General features: G+C 39.9%; 3 protein-coding genes and 4 long non-coding RNA genes across 12 annotated transcripts; 4 read left to right on the forward strand and 3 right to left on the reverse strand.

Moving 5' to 3' along the window:
- Nucleotides 1–39: 39 nt before the first annotated feature.
- On the reverse strand, nucleotides 40–3770 carry LOC116926064 (homeobox protein GBX-2). 2 transcript variants are annotated; one of them, XM_032932860.2, is made up of 5 exons: nucleotides 3364–3770; nucleotides 3027–3160; nucleotides 2592–2780; nucleotides 1153–2260; nucleotides 40–1082 (listed from the first exon to the last, which is right to left on the reverse strand). In XM_032932860.2, coding segments are annotated over exons 1-5 (1488 nt in total). In that variant the 5' UTR covers nucleotides 3420–3770; the 3' UTR covers nucleotides 40–1081. The 2 variants fall into 2 exon arrangements, with proteins under 2 accessions (XP_032788751.1, XP_032788742.1); XM_032932851.2 differs by having other exon boundaries at nucleotides 40–2260; nucleotides 3364–3769.
- A 4370-nt stretch (nucleotides 3771–8140) lies between these two features.
- On the forward strand, nucleotides 8141–8798 carry LOC123473643. The gene is made up of 2 exons (XR_006647581.1): nucleotides 8141–8315; nucleotides 8405–8798. It is a non-coding gene; the product is annotated as an uncharacterized LOC123473643 (long non-coding RNA).
- A 1730-nt stretch (nucleotides 8799–10528) lies between these two features.
- LOC123470199 lies at nucleotides 10529–11340 on the forward strand. Its single transcript, XR_006643845.1, has 2 exons — nucleotides 10529–10710; nucleotides 10865–11340. It is a non-coding gene; the product is annotated as an uncharacterized LOC123470199 (long non-coding RNA).
- Nucleotides 11341–12619: 1279 nt separating this feature from the next.
- Nucleotides 12620–13661, forward strand: LOC123471197 (endocuticle structural glycoprotein SgAbd-1-like). The gene is made up of 3 exons (XM_045172206.1): nucleotides 12620–12769; nucleotides 12850–13142; nucleotides 13227–13661. The coding sequence occupies exons 1-3, from the start codon at nucleotides 12761–12763 to the stop codon at nucleotides 13552–13554; spliced, it is 630 nt and encodes a 209-aa protein (XP_045028141.1). The 5' UTR covers nucleotides 12620–12760; the 3' UTR covers nucleotides 13555–13661.
- LOC123471198 lies at nucleotides 13578–16637 on the reverse strand. Of its 3 annotated transcripts, none has more exons than XR_006645377.1 (3): nucleotides 15865–16624; nucleotides 15592–15684; nucleotides 13578–13658 (listed from the first exon to the last, which is right to left on the reverse strand). It is a non-coding gene; the product is annotated as an uncharacterized LOC123471198 (long non-coding RNA). The 3 variants fall into 3 exon arrangements; XR_006645376.1 differs by lacking the exon at nucleotides 13578–13658 and having other exon boundaries at nucleotides 15108–15684; nucleotides 15865–16240; nucleotides 16309–16621; XR_006645375.1 differs by lacking the exon at nucleotides 13578–13658 and having other exon boundaries at nucleotides 15108–15684; nucleotides 15865–16637.
- Nucleotides 16638–18581: 1944 nt separating this feature from the next.
- Nucleotides 18582–19623, forward strand: LOC123471276 (endocuticle structural glycoprotein SgAbd-1-like). Its single transcript, XM_045172421.1, has 3 exons — nucleotides 18582–18731; nucleotides 18812–19104; nucleotides 19189–19623. Exons 1-3 carry the CDS (start codon nucleotides 18723–18725, stop codon nucleotides 19514–19516), a joined length of 630 nt encoding a protein of 209 aa, XP_045028356.1. The 5' UTR covers nucleotides 18582–18722; the 3' UTR covers nucleotides 19517–19623.
- On the reverse strand, nucleotides 19540–22600 carry LOC123471278. 3 transcript variants are annotated; one of them, XR_006645656.1, is made up of 3 exons: nucleotides 21828–22587; nucleotides 21555–21647; nucleotides 19540–19620 (listed from the first exon to the last, which is right to left on the reverse strand). It is a non-coding gene; the product is annotated as an uncharacterized LOC123471278 (long non-coding RNA). The 3 variants fall into 3 exon arrangements; XR_006645646.1 differs by lacking the exon at nucleotides 19540–19620 and having other exon boundaries at nucleotides 21071–21647; nucleotides 21828–22203; nucleotides 22272–22584; XR_006645638.1 differs by lacking the exon at nucleotides 19540–19620 and having other exon boundaries at nucleotides 21071–21647; nucleotides 21828–22600.
- Between the last annotated feature and the right edge of the window lie 1196 nt (nucleotides 22601–23796).

Raw genomic sequence — 23796 nt, forward strand, 5'->3', positions numbered from 1 at the left:
TAGAGAGAAGAAGGAAAAAATGATATATACATTACTTGCTTTCTTTTTACACATTTTCACATTGTATTATATAATTCGGCTATCCATTCATACTCTGGGAGAGCCAGTGTCCACTTATGTATTGGCTTATTTACGGCACGCAAAATAGGGTAGGGGATGTACAAATGACTTTAACATAATTGATTCTTCACCGTTGTAGCAACATATTTTTAAATCAAAGTGGGCCGAAAATCGTGCGTGTGCTATACATTATACATTTCTAACCTCGCAATTTCCGTAACCTGAACCCAGACCGTAACGCTATATATTAGAACAATCTCCGACATATCTTTGTCACAGCAAGAAAGGGTTTCATACACATAAAAGATTGAAAGCGCACAAATATTTTACAGCATGTTACATTTTGAATGTGGTTTCAATGGCGGTTACGATGGATAGAAAAAATCAATTTTAAAGAAACTGGAATGTTAAGAATAGAGAAAAGCGTTGTTACACAGCGACGACCAGATGCTGAATTGATATAGACTCTTTTGTTATTCAAATTTTGGTGTTACAAAAAAGCAGCCATTTATTCAGGCGTTTAAATTGAATTTTAATTACCATTTTACTTGTTTCAAAAAACCATCTAAAATTATTTTAATTTCCTACTAACACTGAATAGCATGCGTGAAACATTAATTAAGGTTAAAGCATTAGAACGTAAGAACTTACTATACCGAAATGTTTTTAAGCAGCGAAACTATGATTTAGCATATCAAATATAGCTCAACTCGGTGGCCTGGATACTTTTAATTTGAAAATTAAAGTATCGGGTCACCGCCGTGGATATTGAAATTGAATGAAATGCTCAAATCAGTAGCACACTGGTCTATGAGTAATAGACGAGTTCCGTTTTGTGTTCGATAATGAAACAGGTCGACAGAATCCATGATGAATAGATGGAGTACAAGGTCAACAACATTGAATATGAGATCGTACAAAGGTATAGGCTATATAAGCAACTGCGCTTCTATATGTGGTTGGGCTGGGAATAGTGAGTGTGCACCCAATCAACAAGAAGTTTCAAATATTCTCCTTTAAATCTAGCAAAACACACGTTAAAATTAGCACATGTGAAGTCATTATGAATTAATATCTTGGAATGTTTGTTACCACCACCGAGACTGCGGTCCAAAACTGAAAGAATGGCTTTGCGTTAGAGGAATAGACCCGGGAATGGTGGAGGGCAAAGAGCCTATCGACTGCGCTGTCGGTGCTGGGCGTAGGCTTTGGTTCATGGTCGCTAAAGATGGTAGTTGCATGGAAGACGGATCAACGGTGTTGGAGCCCATCCCATTCATGCTGAATGCGTTGACCATGTTTGGAGCATTCATATTAAAAGACATGGCGTTCATGCAAGCAGCCGCTGCTGCTGCCGAATTAGTGAGAGAAAATTCGTGAGCTTGGACGCTGTTGAGGGATTTGTCAGGCCCCGGGATGTTACTGGCACTAGAAGAGCCATTATTCAAAGCTCCAACAATGCAAGTTCTCCCATCTCTGACCAGAACTGGGATAGCCACCCTCCGAGCAGGAGGCATCGACTGGTGAAGATCGTGAACGTTTTTCTCATGCCGGGCTCGTTTCGTCTTGTAGCGATGATTCTGGAACCATATCTTCACCTGTGTCGGTGTTAGATGTATGATGTTGGCTAAATGTTCGCGTTCAGGGGCCGACAAGTACCGCTGTTGGCGGAAGCGACGCTCCAGCTCATAAGTTTGAGCTTTGGAGAAAAGGACCCGTCTTTTACGTTTCTTGCTCATACCTTGGCCGTCTTCAGCATTCGTTCTCTCCAGACGGGAATGGGACGGCTCTTTCCGTTTCGCCCCATGCGCGAGTTCATCATCTTCATCGTCATCACTGTCGCTTAGTCCTTCGTCGTGCATCCTGGAATCATCCCGCATATCACCGCTGCTTCCACTAGCATTGAAAACGTCCAGGTCACTACTGTCGTCCAGGATGCCGTTGTTACAGTCGGTGCTATCGGGACAAGCGTCGTCTTGACGCGAACGGGACTCTTGGCTATCCGTTTTGAAGTTGCCATTAGCCTCCTGAATGGGCGTAGAACAGGTTGTGTCGGGACTGAGAGGCGTCATGTTGATGGTAGCCCTCGCTTTGGCCGTTCGCGCTTCCCATCGAGAACTGGCCTCCATCGAAGACATCGCAAAGTTTTCGGCCGCCTGTTGACGCTGTGAATGGGCGAACAATCCGAGTTGCCCCAAACCTTTCGTTTGAAATAAGATTGATACCTTATTAATTTTTCTTTTCTTTGTAGCCTTTACTATTCTTGCACTTTCGCTAAATATCTTGAGTGTCCTGATTAAATTGGTTTTTAACGTTAAACGAAAATGATGTAGTCTAGTCTAGCCTGTAGTTTAGTTAAAGTATACAACATGTGAAAGTCACTAGTAGAACTGCTGGACATTTTGACAGTTCAATTGCAATAAGAAGCTTGATATTTAAGAAACATTAAGATAAAACTATAGGAATGATAGACCTCCCCTTAAGAAAAAATGTTAATTTAGCCAATAAAAATTGCAAAAATGTTTACTTACTTAGGTGCCGATTTGGGTTGGTTATCGCAGACGTAGGCCATCGGGCTAAGCTATAGAGAAGATCCGACGGATAACCAACTGGGTATTCGATAGTCGGATGCCGTGGGAATGAGCCGTTATAAGGTCCATGAAGGTTCTCTCCGAGCATTTGGAAAGTAGGTGAGAACAAACTGCTCGCCAAAAGTCCTTCTGCAACAAATGGGTGCATAGATTTATGACTTAAGCAGCGTCATGATCGCTGGATTTTGAAGGTGGGCTTGAAACCATCATTGGGAACTTGAACGGAAGCTACGACTACTAACTCTATGCGCGTATAAACAGCTTGAACTGATGTCTTACTTCGCCCTCTGCTATGAGATCGAGCATTGAAACGTTTTTCTATAGTTGTGTAGCAACAGAAATTCAAAGCCATTCGAAAACAAGGTGTGAACTTACCAGTTCCGGAAGAAGGAGAAATCTTGTCTTTTGAGCAGCTGGTCGTTTTGACGTTTGGTAGATCTAAGATGTCTTTCACTGTGAAACCCGATGGCTTTGTTCCTCCACCAACGCTCGTTTTCACGTCCGTCATTCTATAACGAATTCGTTGTTATTATATATTAAATTTAAATTGCATCTCGGTAGGCCAAGTTGCCATGATTTAACTTATCCTTCGGCCAAACTATTACAAATTTCTAATTTGTCTAATATTTTTTCGGATTCTAATCTGCTTTTATGAAAGAGTTGCGACTCTCTTTTTTTAAAGAAAAGGTGATCGGGCGTGTTGAATACTTACTTTTGCTTTTCCTCACTCTTTGACAGTGAGATCGAGTCAGCTAGGGAGGTTATCATGATTTGAACGAGCACATTTAAGTCACTGTAACCCACTGTTCACAATCACTTTGTTTTTTATTAAATTTTAAATCACTGCGAAGGATAATAATTTCAGCAGAGAATAATGTTGATCACTTTCACAATTTGATTGCACTGTTCCAACAAAGTACAAGATGGGACAACTTCCTTTCACTTATGGTGAGTGTGACAAATAAAAACTCTTCTCGAGAAGCAAGATTGAAGAGGAAGCTTGTGCTTCTGTTGTGTTGAAATGAGAGGAATTTCACTCAGGGTAAATGTCGAGGACTGGCGCGTGCGTCTCGTTTCCACCGGCATCGAATACCTAAAGAGAATCACGTAGTGTTTGGCACTCGTGTGAAGTGGAAACTCAAGGGACTCGACGCGCTCGACAAAGGGCGGGGTCAACCTAAAAAGGGGGCTGGACTCTACATCGAAGGCCTATACACGGATTGCTTGCCTCTTTCTTAATGGAAAGAAAACATCTACTAGCTTGAGATATTATAACTAGCCCAATGTCCTTGTAATAGCATCTAATCGTAAATAACTTGAATTTCAAGTCAACTGTATTTTTTAAAATTCCAGCAGCATTTTTGCGACAAAACATTTTGCGTGGCAACGAAGTGCCAATGTGAAAATGTGACTCTGTTCCTCTAACTCGTAATTTTGTGTTCTGTTCGTATCCTTTACAGGGGCTCGAACACAGCCATACCTCCGACTTGTTCAAAGTATTCGTGAATAAATTGCGCAAGGGATTTCAAGTGATCACGCGTCACATTGGTCGGAATTCCTCCACCGGGGAGGGCATAAAGCGCTGAACACCCGCAACAAAGGAGGAGCTTGTTTAGAGAGAAAGCCACTAGAAACGACTAGCTAACCTCCACGATACTCTATCGATTAAACAAGGGTCGTTTTTAAAGTTTCAAAAGCGGCCGTACAACAGATAGGCTATAGCCTTTAGCCTGATGCTATACTAGAAAAGTTACCGTTTACTCGTGTTCCCCATATCTTTGTCAAGTGAGTTACTGCTCCGGTCGTTTCTATATATACGTTTAAAGAATCAAAAGTATAGCCTAGTCTACTGTACGTCAACATGCGAACTAAAAATATAGCTGGTTTATCCGCAATAGTTTGAACGAAAAAATACATTTTCAAAACTGTAATTTGGTAAGATCAAATAGCTAACTTTATCAAATAACTATAGTTTTATTTGGGAAAATGTTTGCGTATATTCATACACAATTGGGTACACTTTTATTGTAGGTTTCTACAAGCATTTAGTTTTTAGGGCATTTCGATGTTTAAGCTGGATTATTATTGTAACCTACAAGACGCAGAGCAAACCGACTCAGTGAATGATCTCTGGAGATCCTCTAGTCGTCAACTTATTTCCGTTCTCGCATGAAGATTCGTCTCTTTCTTTTAGATATTTACCTAGGCTATGTAGGCTACTTTTCTCTCCGGTAAGGTGTTTATCAAAGTAGCCGTTTTGGCTTGTCTAACAGCAATGAAGAGTCAAAAAGCCTTTTAAAATATTTGGAGGCACGTTTTCCATATTATCGTTTTTTTGACAACGACAGGGATAACCTTTATAAATGTTTTTAGCTCTTTTTTTCAACGTCTTTTACTGATGGTGAGAGTTCGGAAAGATGGCTATCTGCAGCCCTTGGTGTCAGCTATTAACTATCAACTCGTACCGGCTGCCCGCTTATAAGCAATAATTTATTTAAATCACTCGCTGCTTGGCAAACTATTAGGTAAATTATAAAAGTGTATGTAATAAAAAAAAAACTTAATTTTGTACAGGAAAGCTATATTCTTAGAAAACAGACTAAAACTGCAGCTAAAACTGTTAAGCAAAGAGAACCGGAGATGATGAACATGTTATTTAAGTCATTAACAATGAAAATGTTAAAACGCTCTCAATTGTTGTAGCTGTTTTCCAAGTCTATTTAAAAAACAAAACACACACACACACCTTTAAAAATTGTGTTTCATTAAACTTTTAGACTACTCCATTAACCAGGTTTTTTAAAAATCGGGCAGCAAACGAAAATTCAACCTATATTGGCCCTTTCAATGCCAATAATTATGAACGAGACTATAACAACGTCAGAATAATATGCATAGCATGGATAGCTTCATCTATCTGTTTTGGACAGGCAATCAACTAGTAGCCTTGTGAAGGGGGTAGCGATGGTATGCGGTGATCGTATAAAATAAAACAAGGACTAGACCTACCGAGACCTACTACTGACGTAAACTGTGAAAAATTGGGAAAGAAGGTAATGCAGGGTTATGATTAATGCTATAGAAGATTCAATAAAATTGGCCGCGCGAAATAAAAAAAAATAAGGTTAATTTGATATCAATGCAGTAGTCCAAGTTTTACCGGAAGTCGGTTTTCCACTTTTATTGTATTCCCTCCATTTCATTTGAGCCTATTTACATCGTTTACTGAATATTGACCCTCATGTATCGTAGTGACGAGTTTTAAAGGTGACAAGGCTGTCAAACCAGATCCCGGCTGTTGTGTGTGGGGGCCAACTTTGTTCACTTCGGTCGGTGAGCTTTTTATACGAGATTAAGCGAGCAGAAAATGGGAAGAATGGATTTAGCACTCGGCCGCTATGTGGGCTATACAAGAGAGAAGAGAGGTTTATTCGACGACTGAACCTCTTAACTATAAGCGTACGCTTTCAGGTTTGAAGCCTCTTCCTCACCTTCCATACTGAAAAATCTTTTCTCCTCAAGCTAGTCGATATATAGGGGTGATATGGCTCATGTACAGACCGCCTATGCATTATCCGGTTTCTCCCTCCTCTGGTCACCCTCTTTTTCTCGGCATTGTACTTTCAATAGCAATGCGACAAGGGCGTGTTGAATGGTTTATATTAGTCTATTTGGATCTACCTATGCGTGGCGTAGCGTATGTATTTCATGTATCTATGTGTATGTGTAACGCACGCTTAGCTTCCTCTGTTTTGGCAGTCATTTTTTAATAGTCAAAAGCAAAAAATGTCTAGAAGTTTACATACTTGATCATTTCTTTAAACATTTGCATGCTAGCATGTTTACGGATTTCTCTGAATTATATTGAAAATTTGGGATAGGCTATATTCTTTATCTTTTATTAGCTGGTACTATGTAGTTTAGGCTATACTGTAAACCGTATAAAATGTAGCAGTTGAAAGCAAAACACGAAAAATAACTTCTGGGCAGCCGTGGGGGGAAGCCAATAGAATTGACTGAAAAGCCTTCATCCGTAGATATATTTGGAATCAAATGTATCAAAAAGATTTATGGAAACGGCAAACGAATATTGTTTTCAGGCGTTAAAATGTCAAGAAGAATTCTCCATCGACGGCGCACCCCACATTGTCATCTTTGTTGACGGAACAATATGCCGGAAGTTGCCACTTTAACAATTCCGAGTCAATTCGCACCCTAGGTGGTCCCCCATCTTAACCTATCCATTCTAGTCTACAAGGGCTACAAGGAAACCATCGGATTTGAACGGAACGCCTAGAAAACCAACATATTCTACTTAAACATTTTTGCAACTGCTTTTCACATTCAATTCAAAATAGAAAAATGAGTTACTGATGTGCCGCAGCAGTTTCCAAAATACCATAATATTCATAGGCCTATACAGTCTATAGTATAATATTAATAACGAAAATAAATGGCTAAGAAGGAATGATTTAAATGGAATCGAGGTAGCCTATATTAATAATAGCTATCCGGTGTTACTGTATAGCGGGATCTTATCACGAATGGGCTATTCAGTCGATAGTCTGTTTAAGGGGTATTATAATAGGTACGTAGTCTACGTACAATTTTATAGGGTATATCTTCTGTTAATAAAACAGCTTACGGATCAGTCAGTTTTGACGGCTCAAACCAACAAAAGCGGTTAAGTTGGAAAGTTCTACTGCGACCGAGGTGAAGCGATGCACTAGGGCGATAGTGTCTTCTGTGTTGGTTCTAATGCCTTGATGCAAAGAAGCTTGACGTGTCAAGGAAAACAATCTTGAAACGTCGTCTTCAGCCTAAAAGGTTCTTATATCTGCTTTCTTGGATACCCACGTTTTTTTCGTTTTTTTTTTTTTTTGTTCATTTGATGTATCTGACCAACATGAAATGATAACATGTCATAATCACCCGTGTTCCCAGGACTTGTACCTTTTACGCCAGTGTTATGTATGTTTAAGGACGGAAACGACTTACAGAGGAGATCTCTGTTTTACTTCACTTTCTCCTTGAAATATGTTTACCAAACCGAGAAAATGGAGATGTTACATATCAAGTCCCTAATATTGATATAACATCTCTATTTTCTCGACATTTCTAGTTTCTCCGAGGCACAAGCGGATATTTTAGAATTTCGTATATTTTTTTACAAAACGCCAGACAAAACGCAAGTCATAGACCCCTGGTTCCTCCACTATGGCTGTTTTCCCTCTCAGAAAAGGGTACCCTCTTGCGGGGAATACTATACGAAAAAACGAGGGTTTTGGGTCGGGGCATGGTCGGGGCGTAAGAATGATTTTCCACCCGTGAGAGTGCCATCTGGCTTCAAATGAGTCTCTGCGTGGAGTGAAAAAACACACCTGCAAGAGGCGCTCTCACCAGGCGGAAAATCACTCTTACGCCCCGACCGCCCCGACCTAAAACCCTCGTACCAGTGGTATGGCTCCAACAGCAAAAAATTTCGAACAGCTGCCGGCAAAGGCTAAATTTTGCTGCAGTTTCTCATGACGTGGAATGATGCTTTATATTATTGTCGGCTTAACAATTACACATTAACAACGGCTTAACAACTACATACTGATAAGTCTAGAAACAAAAATGGAGAACAATGCGATTTCACCAACATATTAACAAGCACAAAAGGTGGGTCTGCTGTTCACTACATTGAATGATTTCGTGCAGGAGATTCTGTAAAATATACGTCTACATTGTCATGTTTCGAAATTATCCAGGCTTACTTCGACGACCATGGTTTTGGACTCCAAGCTTTATTAACGAAACAAAACAAGAAATGTGAAGATCCGATTACAAGAATCACGGCATATAGTACACACTCTGGTAAATGACTTGCTTGCAAATGCCAATAACGATGACGAAAAGAAAATGAGGAATGCGTGCATGGTTGTTCGGCTTACTTTTAGCTCCACCTATCTAACTCGAACTTGACCGACCAAGGCCCACTTTTTTCGCTAGACCAACCGTAGCCGGCGTTCCTCAACCATTATCGGTATGGCTAAGCCTTTTATACCGTGTTATTTGGGTTGGAATCGCGTTTATAACGTGTTGGTCCCTGATCGTTTAATTAAACAAAACAGCAGACAATAGATCAGAAAATGAAAAAATGAACATTATTAGATTTTTTTCTTCTTTCGAAAAAGCATAACTCCATTAACAATAATAAAATATATTATTTAAAAAAACGAGAATTGAAAAAAAGCGATGGGGCTTTGGGTATAGGCTACATGGAGTGTGCGTCGGCTCAGCACCATTTTTCCACATTACATTACTTTATTTTCTATGCTAATGAGGTTCACTTTGGTATTTGTGTAACTTTTTGTTAACTTGCCTTTGTTTTATTTTTTTTTTCTAAAAAAATTTAATAAAAAGAAAAAAAAAAAAGTAAGAACTGTTTTCTTCAGAGCATTTCTCCAGACGTTGAGCTTAATAGTTAATAGTCAAATTAGGTGATTTCGGAATACCAATTTGGACATTATTTTATGTCAAACTTAAAGAAATGCTTAATTTTACTGTTGAATAATGTGTGAAATGGTCATTAACGCTTGGAAATCAAACATATTGCGACACACATACACAAGTAGGTGTCGAAAAAGCTAATAGGAAAGATGGAATTGATGATGATGGAGGACCATCAAACAACCATTTGCCATATAATAAAAAAAAATATGTTTATCCCTTAGAAATGATAAAATATTACATGATTTATTTCAAAAATGGATGGGAAAAGATATTTTATTGATTTGGAAATCAACGGCTTTAGTGTTACCATGAAAGTAGACTCCGGATGTCACGACTCGATCATTAACAAGTGGACTTGGCAGGATATGGGTAAACCTTCATTAAGCATCATTCAAACTGTTAGGAGATCAGCCACAGGGAAAGAAGTTCGTTTAAAAGGTGGTTTAAACGTCAAAGTTCATTTAGCTGGAACAGACCATTATTTGTCACTACAGGTCGCGGAAGGTGAGAATACGAGAAATCTTATCGGACGGAAGTGGTTGCCGAGTTTAATGGATATTGATTGGAATATCTTTTTTTATCTGGAAACCGTAACCATTCGGTCAAACGTTCCCACTCGCACGAAGAACAAACTGAAAGCAGCTGTAATGACGCGAGGATCTAAGCCCTTCACTCTCAGCATGAAAATACAAAACGTTGAAATTGAAATGATGTTAGATACTGGGGCAACCTCGTCAATCATTGGGCAGGCACATTGGATACAGCTAGGTAGCCCTCCGTTGGATCCCACCAGTCGGATAATGCGTGATACTTCGAATAATATCGTGGATCTAATGGGGAATGCAACGTCAATGTACAGTTTATGGGTCAAATGGCAAAGCTTCCGTTATTGGTAACCAACGACGATCGCATACGAGCAGTTGTTGGAACGCGATGGTTCCCATTGATACCCTTCGATTTTAATTATATTTTCCTCAGCATGATGGAGTTACAAACACCAATGAAACCAACAGAGGACGAAAATCAACCTAAATGCGAAAGAAAGAAAATTGCGTTCTGACTTTGCATGGTGTATAACCACGAGACTTACTGCAATCCCAAACAGCCATTCTCGAAGTTGATAGTCATGTCAAAGTGGAAAAAGTTTTGGTACTCGTATTGTCGTATAATTTCTAAGCCCGTTATAAAGTGACATTGTCTCTATAGTCTCCTCTTGAAGACCGTTTAAATTAAAACCAGACTGATGTTCGACTATATTTTTTCTTTTATTTCGATCTCAGTAAAAACTGAACGTTAAGATTTAACAAATAGTTTTGTTTTAATCTAGGCTTCAATTTCCAATTCATGCTCTATCATGTTGATAAAATACGTTGTCCAGACGTCCGTAAGTTGTCCATCGAAAACTCAGCAGACGCTCGGTCGTGGTAAACGCCACCTGGTGGCGAAAATGACAACCGATGGATTGTTACTTCAAGAAGTCATTTTTTGGGAGTGATAGTCCTCCTACAGAAGAACTGCTGGAAAGCAAAAAGGAAACAGGCGAGCGGATACAGCTTTGAAGGTAATTATTAGCATTTCGTATTAGGAGTAGGAACTCATTGTCGGCTTGGTGCAGTGGTTCGAGTGGTAGTATCCTAGACAATCATATGATGGTCTAACAGGATTTACGGATTGCCATGTAATGCAATGTTTTTTATTTTCATCTCTTGCTTCAGCGGGATAAGCGACGTGATTGTACGAGAATGGTCAGCCGACGACATGCTCAAGCCAAACGTTTAAGAAAATTGTTCATAAACCACACGCCATTTTCATTACGTCGCAAGATTCCAAAAGAAGTCCAAAATTATGCTGGCCAATATGCGTTATTCATCATTTAAACATGCTCAATAGCTCAGGTGTCAGAGCGTTTCAATATTTTTCTAAGCATAGATGGTTCAAATCGACAGTTCCGTTACATTAGTGTGACTACAAAAACCCATAATCTAAAATAAAAAGTCGGTGAATATGACGGAACAAGTGGATAGCGAACACATGCATTAGAGATAGGAACCATCAGTTATCGTGAAAAAACAAAATATGTTATCGACCAATTTACAAATTATGCATATATTCTGAATCAGCACAAAAAATCAAATAAAGTTCATTAAATGATTTTTTGGGAAATTAATAAAAAAAAAGTAAAAACGCATCATTGTGCGGGACTCCCGCAACTTCTTACAAACGCAGTTTTCGTGCAAAAATATGTGTGCCTCCTTCTATTGGAGCCGTGGTGTTCATCTCGTGGTACAGGTGTGGGTCCGCCGTTCGCATCTCACGAGACCATCACGGTTCCCATGAGTGGAGTTTCCCTCTGGTGCGTCCTATGCTACGCTTTAGTGACGTTCCACTACCTCTGACTACGCTATTACGGAACCCTGCAACCGGCATTCGGCCTGTCGTAATGGCTAGCATTCACGTAGTGGGACATTGCACGTCACATGCATATCGGAAATACAAACTCATGTAGATAAGTAGTGTAAGTGAAGTGATGTGTGTGTGTGTGTGTGTTTTTTTCTTTTTTTTTATCAGATAACGGAAATCCTCAGATTAATTATTTATTACCTCCATTGGCTGCTGCCATCGAGGATGCGTTCGTCAGATTGGCTGGTGATGGTGATATCAGCCTATTTGTTATCCTTGTTGTAGCTGGGAGTAGAGTAAGCTGGTGCAGGTTAGCTAGTAGTAGGGTACTTTGGTGCAGGGTAGCTTGGGGTAGTATAGCTAGGAGCTTTGTATTCCGGCTTGTAGCTGGAAGGCGCAGCGGCAGCAACAGCCAAGAAAGTGGCGATGACAAACTACGAAAAGAAATCGAAACTTTTCAATAAACGATGAAAATGTAAACCAATAAAATCAAAAGAAATTCCATTTGTTAGTTTCGTGTTGCGTACTTTTGATGAATTGAACAACTGATGTCTTGAATCACCTTCAAACGAGATTATGCAGCCGGCAAAAAGGGTGTGTCGCTTCTATTTCATTTATTGACCTACTTTTGAAAGCGATGATCACCGTCTTTTGGTGGTTAATTATGCATTTCAGGTCATGGGTCTTGCAATGCAGGGATTGCATGCGGCAAATAGGAATCATAAGAATCAACGTCTACATGCTCTTGCTTATTATTCAGCTGTTGTTAATTGAACAATTAACATCCATTCTAGTCGATTCTAGTGGTTTCCGCAAAGACGTTTACATTGGAATAGGAATGGAATGGAAGGGGTAGGAGGAAATCAACATACCCAGTTCTAACAAATTCAATGCTTTTATGCAGTGCATAGACAATTTTTAGTAGCTTGGGCTGAATGTGGGCTTTTGAAATGTGAAAATGTTGACAGTGTGGCAGAAGGGTCTATCGCAAAGTAAGACAAAAGTGTTGTAAAAAGCTAGTGTGAAAAGTGAGAGCGCAGAATTTTTTGCACAACACCCGAACCTGTACTGCTTGAACGAAAGCTAGCAGCTAAAACAACTAGGTCAACTGAATGCCCGACTGCATGTTACTTACCATTCACCTGACTATATAAGCCCAGGAATGAGGAACCAAAATCATCAGTTGTTTACCAAACTAACCTAAGTACAACATGAAGCTGGTAAGGCATTTTGTCACTAATTCTTCCTAACCTGGAGACAAAACTTTGGACTTTAAACTAATGACGATATTTTCCGATAGTTCTTCGTCGCCGCATTCTTGGCTGTTGCTGCCGCCGTACCATCCAGCTACAAGCCGGAATACAAGGCTCCCAGCTCCCCTGCCCCAAACTACCCGGCACCAAAGTACCCTACTCCTAGCTACCCCGCACCAGCCTACCCCGCACCAGCCTACCCCGCACCGGCCTACCCCGCACCGGCCTACCCCGCACCAGCCTACCCCGCACCAGCCTACAACAAGGATAACAAATACGCTGACATTACCATCACCAGCCAATCTGATGAGCGCAACCTCGATGGCAGCACCCAATGGAGGTAATTGAATTTCATTCTTTATACTACTTAAGATGAGTATAAAAGGTTATCATAACCGAAAAAATTAAATCTTTTAATTCGCAGCTATGCCCAGTCTGACTACACTACCCGTGAAGAGTCCCAGGTCCAGAAAAAGATGCAAGGAGTCACCTACGATTCTTACGGAAAAGAATCGTACGGTGAAGTCTTAGGCAACACCAACAAAGGATCCTCTTACTGGGTTTCCCCTGAAGGCCAGAAATTCACTTTGACTTGGGCCGCTGATGAAGCTGGATTCCAGCCCAAAGGTGACCACTTGCCCGTCGCTCCCGTCCACGAATACGAGCTCCCAGTTGCTCCCGTGCATGAATACGAACTCCCAGTTGCCCCCGTCCACATCCCTTTCAACGGCAAAGGCTACAAGATCTACTAAATTAATGAAATCTCAATTGGATAAATAATTTAAAGCCATGTATTTCAGGCCCTACCCCTCTTGGCTCTTGGTGTAAAAACGTGTAAATATAAAGCGGAGACTATCTAGCAAACTTGTTTCTTTGAAGCACATATTCAATGTGGTTCTTGTTGAAATTGAGCTTTTTCGTCGACTTTGGGTGTTGGGCCTTGATTAGTTGTTGAGAGTATTTTGAAGCGATAAAGGTGAATCCGGAATAATGTGAAGATGCAACATGATGCGAATTCATGCTGGACATTGTATGGGAACAGAGGGATGTGCACTTAAGAAAGTGTCCGATCACTAATCAAAATTGTTGTTCATAATAAATCGCTTGGAATCGCAATAAAAAGTGTAGCTTCCAAAACTGTTCTGTTAGAAAGCCTTCGTTTGAAATAGCAAATGTGCTGGAATGAAAAGATATTGAAAAACAGCTCTTGCGTAATTTTTTTTTCAACGAGTGATTAAATACAAAGTGGAAGGAACTTTAAAAGTCTTTCGAAATCAAATTAAGTTGGGCGCTCATAGCCTAGTGGTTATGGCGTCTGTTGATCATCAATGACCCTAGATGAGGCTTAGAGGGATTGAAGTAATGTACATGGAAACATGGGACATGGAACCTGAACTTGGGGCGCGAGTCTACGGTCGATGATCAACTTTTGCCAAATGAACAACATGCGAAAAATTAAATAAAACAACACAAACAGTAAAATGTAAAATTAGTAATTAGACGTAATTATGTTATTAATAATTAACAATAGCTTCCGGTGAGTTGCAACATGATATCCGTCCAGGCGATCACCAATGTCAAAGGTTCGAATCGTGATCCGCCAAAAACTTTTTTCAGCTTCAATTTTCGATTTGACTAGATTTTTAGGTTCGCTCAATGTTTGCGATTCAGAGAATGTGCTTTTTAGATTTTTTTGTCACTTAAAAACTAATTTAAACGAGAGTTAAAAGATACAAGATACGTGCTCGTCCTTTCACGGGTGCAGCACATACTGCCGTTGTCTGCTCTGTCAGTTACATAATTAAATCAAAACATTTTCCCGGAATTTTAAAAAGTCTTGTGGTCCCTTTAATACTTTTCGTAGCGTTATTATATATCTTGTCCGAATATTTGAGTATTTCCTTAAAATAGAAATTTTCAGGTTGAAACTAGGAAAAAGCCATTAGCGGTGGAAATGCAAACTGAAAAATATTTCGCTACGCCATGCTACTCAATTAAATGGGGTAAACATAAGTGAGGTTCGACCATGCCCAATTACTCAATGCCAATGGGCTAACACAATATATGAAGACGACGTTCTGTATTACGCAACTCAATGCATATATTGTGTTAGCCCATTGGCATTGAGTAATTGAATTGAATTGAATTCTGTATTACGCAACTCAATGCATAAAATCATGGCAGATTCACAAATGTTCATGATGTAACTCTAAATTGTCCAATTGAAAAATAATGTTCAGAATTGCAATGTTGTAAAAAAACCAATCGGAATCGCCTTCAACCGCTATATTTGATACAGAATTAATGTCGATAATTATATATTTGTATTCAACATTTCATTGAGAAACCACATTCGTATGGGACGACTAGTGAACGCATAAATATTTGACAGGGAAATACTCATTTTGAAACGAGGACTGCAAATGATAAAACAAAAGGATTCATATTACCTGGTTCCATGTACTATGAAGGAGCAGCCGTGGTGTAGTAACTTGGGGCAGCGTAGTACTTCGAGGCTTCAGTATAGTTGGTCGGCTAGGAGTAGTAAGATGGGGCAGCTTCGGTGAAGTAGGTTGGAGCTACGTAATATTTTGGGGCCTCAGTGTAGTAAGACGGTGAAGCGTACGCTGTAATGTAATACACTGGCGCTTCTGTGTAATAGTTCGGCGCGGGGTAGTATTTCGGGGCCTCCGTATAGTAAGTCGGTACTGCATACGTGGTGTAGTAAGTAGGAAACGAATACATCGTGGTGTAGTACGGCGCAGCAGTGGTTATCTGGTATGAATAACCACCATAGCTAGAAGACGGTGAACCCATTGGCACACCTATGCTTGTCCCAGTCATAAGGGCAATAGTAAGTAGAAGCGTAAGGCCATGGATGCCTATACCGATGGAAGAAAGACATAATTAATTGCTGATCTCTCACTAGAGTGTTAAAACATTACAAACAATGCATAAGTTAAGTTTAAAATCTCATTCAAAACATCTGCAGGAAGACCAATCACTGAATCATAGCTGTACATCAACATCAATTTCTATTCTAATTAAAAATTGTACTTTACCTATTGTTGCAAGGCTAACTGAAGTTGTTGATGTTAACGAGCAAGAGAATTCAGTAATTGGTAAACAACTGAAATTCTCTTGTTAAGTTGTAGATGGACACTCAACTGATTATAGTTGGCTCTGTTGCACAATTTTATACAATTTCGTGGCACCCTGATGTTTCTCACCATCCCCGGTGGATATACCTTTCCATTATGACATAATGATCAATATTCTTACCCTTTCCCTGTTTTTCGCACCATACAAAGTGTGAATTTCAATTTCAGACCAAGGAATTGGTATGCTCCTGCATATAGTCCTAATAAGGAAAAATGTTGTTGTTGTGTTGTTATGCCGGAATTTCCCCGTTTCGTTCGTCCGTACTTCTTTAAATCTCTTGGAAGTTAAGGCAGATACAACATTAGATATTAGAAGCGGTAGGAAATTTTTGACTTTGCTTAAACCTCTTTAACCTTCATCGCATTATGTTATATTACTTTACTAGGGCGACAGTTTGTTTGATGACACGTATAAGATATTGAACTTTCTTTTTAGATCCAAGCAAAAAGACGGCTTGGTTTAACTAAGGAAATAAAACTATTTACCCATTTTAAAAAATATATTTCCTCAATAGCAAAATGTAGTAAAATGCACTAGCACATCGAAAACACAGCAGACGCTCGGCCGTGGTAAACGCCACCTGGTGGCGAAAATGACAACCGATGGATCATTATTGTTACTTCAAGACGTCATTTTTTGGGAGTGATAGTCCTCCTACAGAAGAACTGCTGGAAAGCAAAAAGGAAACAGGCGAGCGGATACAGCTTTGAAGGTAATTATTAGCATTTCGTATTAGGAGTAGGAACTCATTGTCGGCTTGGTGCAGTGGTTCGAGTGGTAGTATCCTAGACAATCATATGATGGTCTAACAGGATTTACGGATTGCCATGTAATGCAATGTTTTTTATTTTCATCTCTTGCTTCAGCGGGATAAGCGACGTGATTGTACGAGAATGGTCAGCCGACGACATGCTCAAGCCAAACGTTTAAGAAAATTGTTCATAAACCACACGCCATTTTCATTACGTCGCAAGATTCCAAAAGAAGTCCAAAATTATGCTGGCCAATATGCGTTATTCATCATTTAAACATGCTCAATAGCTCAGGTGTCAGAGCGTTTCAATATTTTTCTAAGCATAGATGGTTCAAATCGACAGTTCCGTTACATTAGTGTGACTACAAAAACCCATAATCTAAAATAAAAAGTCGGTGAATATGACGGAACAAGTGGATAGCGAACACATGCATTAGAGATAGGAACCATCAGTTATCGTGAAAAAACAAAATATGTTATTGACCAATTTACAAATTATGCATATATTCTGAATCAGCACAAAAAATCAAATAAAGTTCATTAAATGATTTTTTGGGAAATTAATAAAAAAAAGTAAAAACGCATCATTGTGCGGGACTCCCGCAACTTCTTACAAACGCAGTTTTCGTGCAAAAATATGTGTGCCTCCTTCTATTGGAGCCGTGGTGTTCATCTCGTGGTACAGGTGTGGGTCCGCCGTTCGCATCTCACGAGACCATCACGGTTCCCATGAGTGGAGTTTCCCTCTGGTGCGTCCTATGCTACGCTTTAGTGACGTTCCACTACCTCTGACTACGCTATTACGGAACCCTGCAACCGGCATTCGGCCTGTCGTAATGGCTAGCATTCACGTAGTGGGACATTGCACGTCACATGCATATCGGAAATACAAACTCATGTAGATAAGTAGTGTAAGTGAAGTGATGTGTGTGTGTGTGTGTGTTTTTTTTTTTTTTATCAGATAACGGAAATCCTCAGATTAATTATTTATTACCTCCATTGGCTGCTGCCATCGAGGATGCGTTCGTCAGATTGGCTGGTGATGGTGATATCAGCCTATTTGTTATCCTTGTTGTAGCTGGGAGTAGAGTAAGCTGGTGCAGGTTAGCTAGTAGTAGGGTACTTTGGTGCAGGGTAGCTTGGGGTAGTATAGCTAGGAGCTTTGTATTCCGGCTTGTAGCTGGAAGGCGCAGCGGCAGCAACAGCCAAGAAAGTGGCGATGACAAACTACGAAAAGAAATCGAAACTTTTCAATAAACGATGAAAATGTAAACCAATAAAATCAAAAGAAATTCCATTTGTTAGTTTCGTGTTGCGTACTTTTGATGAATTGAACAACTGATGTCTTGAATCACCTTCAAACGAGATTATGCAGCCGGCAAAAAGGGTGTGTCGCTTCTATTTCATTTATTGACCTACTTTTGAAAGCGATGATCACCGTCTTTTGGTGGTTAATTATGCATTTCAGGTCATGGGTCTTGCAATGCAGGGATTGCATGCGGCAAATAGGAATCATAAGAATCAACGTCTACATGCTCTTGCTTATTATTCAGCTGTTGTTAATTGAACAATTAACATCCATTCTAGTCGATTCTAGTGGTTTCCGCAAAGACGTTTACATTGGAATAGGAATGGAATGGAAGGGGTAGGAGGAAATCAACATACCCAGTTCTAACAAATTCAATGCTTTTATGCAGTGCATAGACAATTTTTAGTAGCTTGGGCTGAATGTGGGCTTTTGAAATGTGAAAATGTTGACAGTGTGGCAGAAGGGTCTATCGCAAAGTAAGACAAAAGTGTTGTAAAAAGCTAGTGTGAAAAGTGAGAGCGCAGAATTTTTTGCACAACACCCGAACCTGTACTGCTTGAACGAAAGCTAGCAGCTAAAACAACTAGGTCAACTGAATGCCCGACTGCATGTTACTTACCATTCACCTGACTATATAAGCCCAGGAATGAGGAACCAAAATCATCAGTTGTTTACCAAACTAACCTAAGTACAACATGAAGCTGGTAAGGCATTTTGTCACTAATTCTTCCTAACCTGGAGACAAAACTTTGGACTTTAAACTAATGACGATATTTTCCGATAGTTCTTCGTCGCCGCATTCTTGGCTGTTGCTGCCGCCGTACCATCCAGCTACAAGCCGGAATACAAGGCTCCCAGCTCCCCTGCCCCAAACTACCCGGCACCAAAGTACCCTACTCCTAGCTACCCCGCACCAGCCTACCCCGCACCAGCCTACCCCGCACCGGCCTACCCCGCACCGGCCTACCCCGCACCAGCCTACCCCGCACCAGCCTACAACAAGGATAACAAATACGCTGACATTACCATCACCAGCCAATCTGATGAGCGCAACCTCGATGGCAGCACCCAATGGAGGTAATTGAATTTCATTCTTTATACTACTTAAGATGAGTATAAAAGGTTATCATAACCGAAAAAATTAAATCTTTTAATTCGCAGCTATGCCCAGTCTGACTACACTACCCGTGAAGAGTCCCAGGTCCAGAAAAAGATGCAAGGAGTCACCTACGATTCTTACGGAAAAGAATCGTACGGTGAAGTCTTAGGCAACACCAACAAAGGATCCTCTTACTGGGTTTCCCCTGAAGGCCAGAAATTCACTTTGACTTGGGCCGCTGATGAAGCTGGATTCCAGCCCAAAGGTGACCACTTGCCCGTCGCTCCCGTCCACGAATACGAGCTCCCAGTTGCTCCCGTGCATGAATACGAACTCCCAGTTGCCCCCGTCCACATCCCTTTCAACGGCAAAGGCTACAAGATCTACTAAATTAATGAAATCTCAATTGGATAAATAATTTAAAGCCATGTATTTCAGGCCCTACCCCTCTTGGCTCTTGGTGTAAAAACGTGTAAATATAAAGCGGAGACTATCTAGCAAACTTGTTTCTTTGAAGCACATATTCAATGTGGTTCTTGTTGAAATTGAGCTTTTTCGTCGACTTTGGGTGTTGGGCCTTGATTAGTTGTTGAGAGTATTTTGAAGCGATAAAGGTGAATCCGTAATAATGTGAAGATGCAACATGATGCGAATTCATGCTGGACATTGTATGGGAACAGAGGGATGTGCACTTAAGAAAGTGTCCGATCACTAATCAAAATTGTTGTTCATAATAAATCGCTTGGAATCGCAATAAAAAGTGTAGCTTCCAAAACTGTTCTGTTAGAAAGCCTTCGTTTGAAATAGCAAATGTGCTGGAATGAAAAGATATTGAAAAACAGCTCTTGCGTAATTTTTTTTTTCAACGAGTGATTAAATACAAAGTGGAAGGAACTTTAAAAGTCTTTCGAAATCAAATTAAGTTGGGCGCTCATAGCCTAGTGGTTATGGCGTCTGTTGATCATCAATGACCCTAGATGAGGCTTAGAGGGATTGAAGTAATGTACATGGAAACATGGGACATGGAACCTGAACTTGGGGCGCGAGTCTACGGTCGATGATCAACTTTTGCCAAATGAACAACATGCGAAAAATTAAATAAAACAACACAAACAGTAAAATGTAAAATTAGTAATTAGACGTAATTATGTTATTAATAATTAACAATAGCTTCCGGTGAGTTGCAACATGATATCCGTCCAGGCGATCACCAATGTCAAAGGTTCGAATCGTGATCCGCCAAAAACTTTTTTCAGCTTCAATTTTCGATTTGACTAGATTTTTAGGTTCGCTCAATGTTTGCGATTCAGAGAATGTGCTTTTTAGATTTTTTTGTCACTTAAAAACTAATTTAAACGAGAGTTAAAAGATACAAGATACGTGCTCGTCCTTTCACGGGTGCAGCACATACTGCCGTTGTCTGCTCTGTCAGTTACATAATTAAATCAAAACATTTTCCCGGAATTTTAAAAAGTCTTGTGGTCCCTTTAATACTTTTCGTAGCGTTATTATATATCTTGTCCGAATATTTGAGTATTTCCTTAAAATAGAAATTTTCAGGTTGAAACTAGGAAAAAGCCATTAGCGGTGGAAATGCAAACTGAAAAATATTTCGCTACGCCATGCTACTCAATTAAATGGGGTAAACATAAGTGAGGTTCGACCATGCCCAATTACTCAATGCCAATGGGCTAACACAATATATGAAGACGACGTTCTGTATTACGCAACTCAATGCATATATTGTGTTAGCCCATTGGCATTGAGTAATTGAATTGAATTGAATTCTGTATTACGCAACTCAATGCATAAAATCATGGCAGATTCACAAATGTTCATGATGTAACTCTAAATTGTCCAATTGAAAAATAATGTTCAGAATTGCAATGTTGTAAAAAAACCAATCGGAATCGCCTTCAACCGCTATATTTGATACAGAATTAATGTCGATAATTATATATTTGTATTCAACATTTCATTGAGAAACCACATTCGTATGGGACGACTAGTGAACGCATAAATATTTGACAGGGAAATACTCATTTTGAAACGAGGACTGCAAATGATAAAACAAAAGGATTCATATTACCTGGTTCCATGTACTATGAAGGAGCAGCCGTGGTGTAGTAACTTGGGGCAGCGTAGTACTTCGAGGCTTCAGTATAGTTGGTCGGCTAGGAGTAGTAAGATGGGGCAGCTTCGGTGAAGTAGGTTGGAGCTACGTAATATTTTGGGGCCTCAGTGTAGTAAGACGGTGAAGCGTACGCTGTAATGTAATACACTGGCGCTTCTGTGTAATAGTTCGGCGCGGGGTAGTATTTCGGGGCCTCCGTATAGTAAGTCGGTACTGCATACGTGGTGTAGTAAGTAGGAAACGAATACATCGTGGTGTAGTACGGCGCAGCAGTGGTTATCTGGTATGAATAACCACCATAGCTAGAAGACGGTGAACCCATTGGCACACCTATGCTTGTCCCAGTCATAAGGGCAATAGTAAGTAGAAGCGTAAGGCCATGGATGCCTATACCGATGGAAGAAAGACATAATTAATTGCTGATCTCTCACTAGAGTGTTAAAACATTACAAACAATGCATAAGTTAAGTTTAAAATCTCATTCAAAACATCTGCAGGAAGACCAATCACTGAATCATAGCTGTACATCAACATCAATTTCTATTCTAATTAAAAATTGTACTTTACCTATTGTTGCAAGGCTAACTGAAGTTGTTGATGTTAACGAGCAAGAGAATTCAGTAATTGGTAAACAACTGAAATTCTCTTGTTAAGTTGTAGATGGACACTCAACTGATTATAGTTGGCTCTGTTGCACAATTTTATACAATTTCGTGGCACCCTGATGTTTCTCACCATCCCCGGTGGATATACCTTTCCATTATGACATAATGATCAATATTCTTACCCTTTCCCTGTTTTTCGCACCATACAAAGTGTGAATTTCAATTTCAGACCAAGGAATTGGTATGCTCCTGCATATAGTCCTAATAAGGAAAAATGTTGTTGTTGTGTTGTTATGCCGGAATTTCCCCGTTTCGTTCGTCCGTACTTCTTTAAATCTCTTGGAAGTTAAGGCAGATACAACATTAGATATTAGAAGCGGTAGGAAATTTTTGACTTTGCTTAAACCTCTTTAACCTTCATCGCATTATGTTATATTACTTTACTAGGGCGACAGTTTGTTTGATGACACGTATAAGATATTGAACTTTCTTTTTAGATCCAAGCAAAAAGACGGCTTGGTTTAACTAAGGAAATAAAACTATTTACCCATTTTAAAAAATATATTTCCTCAATAGCAAAATGTAGTAAAATGCACTAGCACATCGAAAACACAGCAGACGCTCGGCCGTGGTAAACGCCACCTGGTGGCGAAAATGACAACCGATGGATCATTATTGTTACTTCAAGACGTCATTTTTTGGGAGTGATAGTCCTCCTACAGAAGAACTGCTGGAAAGCAAAAAGGAAACAGGCGAGCGGATACAGCTTTGAAGGTAATTATTAGCATTTCGTATTAGGAGTAGGAACTCATTGTCGGCTTGGTGCAGTGGTTCGAGTGGTAGTATCCTAGACAATCATATGATGGTCTAACAGGATTTACGGATTGCCATGTAATGCAATGTTTTTTATTTTCATCTCTTGCTTCAGCGGGATAAGCGACGTGATTGTACGAGAATGGTCAGCCGACGACATGCTCAAGCCAAACGTTTAAGAAAATTGTTCATAAACCACACGCCATTTTCATTACGTCGCAAGATTCCAAAAGAAGTCCAAAATTATGCTGGCCAATATGCGTTATTCATCATTTAAACATGCTCAATAGCTCAGGTGTCAGAGCGTTTCAATATTTTTCTAAGCATAGATGGTTCAAATCGACAGTTCCGTTACATTAGTGTGACTACAAAAACCCATAATCTAAAATAAAAAGTCGGTGAATATGACGGAACAAGTGGATAGCGAACACATGCATTAGAGATAGGAACCATCAGTTATCGTGAAAAAACAAAATATGTTATTGACCAATTTACAAATTATGCATATATTCTGAATCAGCACAAAAAATCAAATAAAGTTCATTAAATGATTTTTTGGGAAATTAATAAAAAAAAGTAAAAACGCATCATTGTGCGGGACTCCCGCAACTTCTTACAAACGCAGTTTTCGTGCAAAAATATGTGTGCCTCCTTCTATTGGAGCCGTGGTGTTCATCTCGTGGTACAGGTGTGGGTCCGCCGTTCGCATCTCACGAGACCATCACGGTTCCCATGAGTGGAGTTTCCCTCTGGTGCGTCCTATGCTACGCTTTAGTGACGTTCCACTACCTCTGACTACGCTATTACGGAACCCTGCAACCGGCATTCGGCCTGTCGTAATGGCTAGCATTCACGTAGTGGGACATTGCACGTCACATGCATATCGGAAATACAAACTCATGTAGATAAGTAGTGTAAGTGAAGTGATGTGTGTGTGTGTGTGTTTTTTTTCTTTTTTTTATCAGATAACGGAAATCCTCAGATTAATTATTTATTACCTCCATTGGCTGCTGCCATCGAGGATGCGTTCGTCAGATTGGCTGGTGATGGTGATATCAGCCTATTTGTTATCCTTGTTGTAGCTGGGAGTAGAGTAAGCTGGTGCAGGTTAGCTAGTA

The sequence above is a fragment of the Daphnia magna genome, linkage group LG1, assembly GCF_020631705.1.
Source record: "Daphnia magna isolate NIES linkage group LG1, ASM2063170v1.1, whole genome shotgun sequence".
NCBI lineage: Eukaryota > Metazoa > Arthropoda > Branchiopoda > Diplostraca > Daphniidae > Daphnia > Daphnia magna.

Bases quoted from the DNA above. Each gene is read 5' to 3' on its own strand.
- LOC116926064 (XM_032932851.2), bottom strand. From the start codon at position 3,419: ATGATAACCTCCCTAGCTGACTCGATCTCACTGTCAAAGAGTGAGGAA. The intron at 3,161-3,363 runs GTAAGTATTCAA...AATTCGTTATAG, and splicing joins AAGAGTGAGGAAAAGCAAAA to AATGACGGACGTGAAAACGA. The intron at 2,781-3,026 runs GTAAGTTCACAC...CATTTGTTGCAG, and splicing joins TTCTCCTTCTTCCGGAACTG to AAGGACTTTTGGCGAGCAGT.
- LOC123471197 (XM_045172206.1), top strand. The intron at 13,143-13,226 runs GTAATTGAATTT...TTTAATTCGCAG, and splicing joins GATGGCAGCACCCAATGGAG to CTATGCCCAGTCTGACTACA.
- LOC123471276 (XM_045172421.1), top strand. The intron at 19,105-19,188 runs GTAATTGAATTT...TTTAATTCGCAG, and splicing joins GATGGCAGCACCCAATGGAG to CTATGCCCAGTCTGACTACA.